Raw genomic sequence first — 6,616 nt, 5'->3', positions numbered from 1 at the left:
GGTATATAATCTTTCTAGTTTTAAATGTTAAACCTAAGGGATTTTTTATTTGCATTTTCAAAATATATGTGATATACACATATATTATTATATACACATATATTATATACACATATATTATTATATACACATATATATATATCATAAGTATATGTGAGAAACACCTTGTAAACTTTGCAAATGCGTGTTAATTTGATGACTTGCTTTTTTACAGTAGCTTTTTAGTTTTTCGATAGTTGAGTTATAACTTTCATTGTTTTTAATAATAGAGTAAATAAGGTCTTACATAGATTTTTTTAAAAATTATCTTTGATACTTGAGAGTAATTTAACCCTGACGTTAACCTTAACAGCTTAATAATAATTTTTCATTCATTTTTGTTATTTTTAATATAAAAAGACATAGTGAAATTACTGCAACGTGGTTGAAGGGGGTATTATTGTTATTAGTTTTGTTGGCTCAAAATTTTTATTTATTTTTGATTTTTGTCCTTTGAAATAAGCTTTACAATATTTTACAACATAACAATATAAGTTTAAAAAAATTTTCGACAAGAGCATGGTCTTCACATCCAGCATGAGTAGGCATGGTCTTCACATCCAGCCCAGTTGTTACAAATTTAGATATAATCTTGTATATAATACACATACATAAACTCTATTTTATTTATTTTTATTTTTATAAGATAAGCAAGTATATGGGAGCTCTTTGCCTTTAAATGATTTTCGTCGTATTCTTATAAAATTTCTTAGTTAAAAGCGATAAAACGAATGAAATGCTTATTTCAATAAATAAGATTTCTAATTCAATATTTCATCATCAAACAAAAGGTATTATTTTAAAGTTATATTATTTACTATGCAATTACTTCATATGCTAATTGAAATGCTTGCTTATTCTTTGCCTCATGAAGGTTCTCTCTCTCTTTTGATGAAAAGCTAGTAGTAGCTCCTGACTATCTTCTATATTGTAAACATTATTTGCAAAGTCTGATAATTGCAATTCATCATTCAATTTAACAACTCTTTTAACCACTACAAGGTTGACGGCAAATTGGTAAAAAATATCTTAAACTGGCCAACACACTTCTATAGTGGTGCCGAGCTGTTTAACCAAACTTTATCATTCAATTTGGTGAGGTTAAAAAAACTAAATTTGACTCATGAGTTTATTTGGAAATACCTGGTGGTTTTTACAGGTGGAAGTACTTGGTGGTTTTTACAGGTAGTAATACTTAGTGATTTTTCTAACCTAAAGTTATAAACTTTTAACAAGTTTAATTTTTCTGAACGCTTGAAAAGATTTGGAGCAAGTTTTAAAAAGACTGTTTTTGCAACATTTTCTCTCTCTCTCTTTCTCTCTCTCTCTCTCTCTCTCTCTCTCTCTCTCTCTCTCTCTCTCTCTCTCTCTCTCTCTCTCTCTCTTTCCAAAAGAAATACCTTGGTCGAGTAAGCTAGTGGAACCAAGGTTTCATTATGGTAAAAGGAATATGGTTCTATTGAAACCTTTGGAAACTAGTCGGCTTAAAGGAAACTTGATTCAGCAATTCAAAATAATTAAAGTTACTGAAATCATTGATATTAAACAAAATGAAACAATGAACTCTATTTGCTCATCAGGTCCTGCATCTAACATTGGGGAGATTTGAAACATCGAATGAAACCTGAGTTGGTCAGAAATAGTATGAAAAGGCAACATTTTCTTCAGCAATAGAGTCGTTTAGAGTGTTTAAAGTGGAATAGTCTACCAGCAGAAGTTGATCAACCTTTTAGCAGTAACAAACAAGAGGAAAACACGAAAGCTTATTATTAACGCTTTTTTATTTAGAAACCGAATTTAATTGTTCATTAATTAATAAATACCAACTGACATAGATTATGTCTGGCGCTTTATCTCAACAGCATTAGCTATTTTTATTATTTTGTTATCAACTCCATTTAAAATTGTTTTAGAATGCTGAAATATTGTATTACGTATTCTCTATATTTCTTCATATGCCAATAGGCTTTTATAACTTGGAAAGGCGTAAGTTAAAAAAGTTTTATATAAAACCAGAAGGAAAAAAGATTGAGTTAAATTTGTCTATTGCCTCTACACTTCTTCTTGCTACTACACTTCTTTCTCGCCACTACACTTCTTTCTTGCCACTACACTTCTTCTTGCCACTACACTTCTTTCTCGCCACTACACTTCTTTCTTGCCACTACACTTCTTCTTGCCACTACACTTCTTTTTGCCACTACACTTCTTCTTGTTACTACACTTCTTTCTTTTCATTATCCGTAAGTTCGTAAATAAGTTGCTAAATCCTAATATCTAAATCTTAAGATAATAGATAGCCTTGAACATAAAATGTTCATGAGACACGCACTTGGAAAGTTGAGTTTAAAAAACTCTTTTAGGACACAAGTACATAAACGTTAGTTTCAAAAGCTATTTGTAATCTCCTCTGGTAAAAATGTTTTCTTTAAGAGCTATCTCACAAAATTTTACAGTATCGAGTGTAGGGGTTTCTAAAAAAGCATTAATAATAAATTGGGTTTCATAATTAACAAACTTTCAAGAGTCAATGTTATTTTTAAGCCCATTTCAGATTAATTAAAACTATTTGAACAATAAGTTTTTGGGAGATTTATTTTTATCACAGGTTTATCACAAAAGTGTTTAAGATGTAATTTATAAATCTGTTTCTTGCAAGCCAGCTCTAGTAAAATTAAGTTTTGTCTATGAATAAACCTGAGACTGGTACTAATGCCCTGCACCAAAAAATTTTCCTATATTTGTAGCATTTGTATTAAATCAAGAATCTTTCACATCATCGTGTATTATATATTCTTCAAAAATTTTAACTAAACCATCGTATTGACATTGTCCAGAACCATAATTAGTAGCTGAAATGCCAAGCAGGTTTAATTCTTTTTTTTCGATTTCTGCGAATCTCTTTTTGATTACAGCAAATCTCTTTTTGATTTTTTAATTTCTGTGAAAGGGTGGAGTAATACGGATATGTGGGGTAATATAGATATACTAAATTAGTTTGCATGGAACAAGTTTTACAATGTTTAAGGAATATACCAACAGTTTACATACATAATCAGCTTATTTTTTGCATTTACAATTTTTCTATTTGTTTTAAATGAATAGTTAATCAATAAAGTATGTAATTTATTCAAAAACCTTAAAATTGTTGTTTTTGTATGCACTTATGTACTTTTGTATGCAGACGTCAGTAATATTACTTAAGTAAGTACCATAATGTAAATTATTAAAAAATGTTACAACAAAAGTAGTTTCAATAAAATTTAACTAAAAATCTAAAATAAATAAAATGTAAAATATATATGGGGTATGGGTATAATGGGGTAAAATATATATAGATCAAATGACTGTGAGGTAAAATAGTTAGGTATAATATTTAAAATATTTTTTTTTCAAAAATCATGGCTCACATAACAAGTATTTATATATTTATGCTCACTTTTGCTTTTTATTATAATAATATAAATTTAACAGGTATAAATAATAGTTGTATAAAATACTTTTATTCGATTTACAATTAGGATCATAGTAAAATTTTTCCCTGAATGACCAGAGTAAAATATTAACTCCTATCATAACTGTTATATTTTATATCTGATTTTTATATCCCTTACTTACTTAACTTACTTAATTTATTCTTTAACATTTTAGATAAAATATATAATGCTGAAAAAAATTATCAAAATGCCTCGTGATTATCAACGCAGGACAATTGATGAATGCGATCACATTAAATTAATGAGAGCAACACAACTTGTTAAAGCAGGAGAATCAGTGCACAAGTGTCAAAGCCTTCTGGAGTTCCATATGGGACGTTATACAGGAGAACCCACAATCAAATCCAAAGGATTGACAAAAGAATGGAAAGCATTTGTGATTTTGTTTTAAATAATGCTGATGAAAAACTTTTTGTAGAAGCTCTGATGTACTTAGCTGATAAGGGTTTTCCACATAGAAGATATTAGGCTAATGATATACAACTTTATAACTTTAACTAGTAAAAAATACTTCATTCAAAGATGGCAAGACTGGTACATATCTTTTAAAAGAAGATGGAACTTAGCACTTAGAAAAAGAAAGCCTGAACTTTTGACAAAAGCTAGAGCTAGTAATCTATCTCTGAAATCATTAGAAGCTTTTATAAAGTTATATGAGAAAATATTAGATGAAAACAATTTGTTTAATAGACCTCATTGCATGGCTAATTTAGATGAAACTGGATTGAGGGGCAATTCCACTGCTGGAAAAATCTTTGTTCGGAAGATATCAAAACAGCTTTTTATCTAAATGGTATACATCATGTGGTAGTTCAATGTATACTGTTTTGTTTTGTGGATCAGAAAATGGCCGTTTTCTTTCTCCCTTTGTAGTCTATTAAGCCCTCCACCTTTATGATGCATGGTGTAAAAAAACAAGGTTGGATGGAGGACTATCTTTTTGAAAACAGGATTAATAGATTTATTAGATAAATAAAGAATTTAGAAAAGCCTATTTTGCTGCTGTGTGATGGACAAAATAGTCATTTAACATATTTTACTGTTAAAAAAGCTAAGGATAACCATATACTGCTACTATGTTTACCTTTAATCACTAGTCATGCTTTACAACTTCTTGATGTTGGTACTTTTGTTCCATTGAAATTTCATAGGAAAAAAAATACTTAAAAGTCAGTGAAGAGAAAGCATAAAAGTTTTGATAAGTCTGTATTTCCAACTTTGCTAAATTATTTTGTAAGATAGATGGCAAACTTCTAAAAAGTGATTTAAAGGATTATGGTTTTTATCCTGTTGATGAAACAAAACCTATGGTGAAAATAATGAATACCCAGCCGAAGCGCCATAAATTAGATAAGTCTAACAAAAAAGAAAACTATCTTGCGAAAAAACCTACAGAGAGAAATTGAGTCTGTACTTACACCTACTCTATGTGAATCTACATAGACAGCACTTGCAAATGCAAAAAAACGTTGAACACGCGTCTAGTCAAAAAAGGGGGAAATTTTAACAGCAAATGATGTTGTGGCCAGGTTACAGAAAGATGAGAAGAAAAAAGATGAAAAAAAGACAATCTCTGCTAGAAAAAGGAAACTGTTAGATTTAAGCAATACAGCTATGACATTTTAGAACATTTTACATATATGAGATAACTAACCAGTGAGGTAATATAGATATATAAGAGGTGTTGCTTTAAATGGAGTGTTAAGTTAAATGTCAAAAATATTTTTTTTCTCTTCAGTGTTATTGTATAAACCTTAAATGTAAAGAAAAATAATTCCATTAAAATTATTACATTGAATTTCAAGAAATTATTCCATTGAATTTCAAGAATTTATTCCATTGTGGCTATTAAACAAAATGTTATTACATTTAAAAAATAAAAATGTGTAAATTTTTATTCATGTAAACCCACCCTACCTAACTTCGATAATTTTCCAGTTTTTAAAAAGTAAACTTTTACGAAAAATTATAACAAAAAAATTTTATCTAGAAAAAATTAGGTTTTAGCTTATTATACAAACTATTTTTTTTAGCTTGTTTACATTTGTCTTGTTTTACAAAAACAAACTAGGCTTAATTTTCGAAAATTTAACTCTTTAAAAACAGTAAAATTAATAAAAAAGGCAATCTTTTCAAAATTTTCAAATCTAAATTTCTAAATTTGGAAAAATTAATCTAAAAAAAACAACAAAAAAACAATGACAAAGATTTTCTTAAAGCATAAAAATTTACGTACACAGGCAATTAATTCATTTTTTCTTTCTATTAATTCATTTTTTCTTTCAACACCTTATGGTCGTGACACGACCATAAGGTGTTGACCAAAAACAAGTCAGGTAAGTAAGCTTACGCTTCCTATTTACTATTGTCACATGCATGGCCAAAACAAACATTGAATCTCAGATCTCTTAAGTTAACCACTGTGCCACGGCTGCTCAATATAGTTTTAAAGCAAATAAACAATTAAATTAAAATACGTTTAAGAAACGAATAAAAGTGTTAAAAACAGATTTATTTTTACGTAAAAAGGAGCCATTCGTTAAATTACAATGCAATAAAGATTAAAAAATAAAGTTAAAAAAAAGTTACCAAAATGCTGTATGCATCCATTTTTCCTGGTTTAAAAATATTTTTTGTTTTCTGGTATATTAAATTTTAAAATATTTTTGTTTCCAATTGTATATTAAATGAAACGGGGGTTTTGTATATTTGTCATCAAAGTTCTTAATGCGTTTCAATAAACTTTATAAAAATATAGAAAATTTGTTTTTAATATAATATGATTTTTATAAATAAAATTCGTAATTGCATTTGTTTTTATTTTAAAATAGTCATATGTAGTTAAATTAAAAGAACCCCTGAAACAAGAACCCCTGAAAGTGTTCTTGTTGCTTTTGGTTTTCAAACGCGAAATTCCAAAATTTCACAGTTTTCAGAGAGTAAACTTGTTTCAATTGGTTGTCTTTGTTACACATAAGAAATTGGTTAAAGATGAATCTTTAAATACTGTTGAATAATGAAATATTAATATGAGTATGAAATAAAATTTAAATTTAAGATTAACATATATGCAAGTTTAT

The 6,616-nt window shown here is 28.1% G+C and overlaps 1 protein-coding gene across 1 annotated transcript in view; it reads right to left on the bottom strand.

Moving 5' to 3' along the window:
• LOC100199991 (uncharacterized) overlaps nucleotides 1-6,253 on the bottom strand; it is a 97,800-nt gene extending 91,547 nt beyond the window's left edge. Inside the window, exon 1 of the mRNA XM_065811264.1 lies at nucleotides 6,126-6,253. Coding sequence (XP_065667336.1) covers nucleotides 6,126-6,146 — 21 coding nt within the window. The 5' untranslated portion in view covers nucleotides 6,147-6,253. The remainder of the gene's footprint in view (nucleotides 1-6,125) is intronic.
• Between the last annotated feature and the right edge of the window lie 363 nt (nucleotides 6,254-6,616).

Source organism: Hydra vulgaris, chromosome 12 (genome assembly GCF_038396675.1).
Source record: "Hydra vulgaris chromosome 12, alternate assembly HydraT2T_AEP".
Lineage (NCBI taxonomy): Eukaryota > Metazoa > Cnidaria > Hydrozoa > Anthoathecata > Hydridae > Hydra > Hydra vulgaris.
This window is presented reverse-complemented; position numbering and strand designations above follow the sequence as displayed.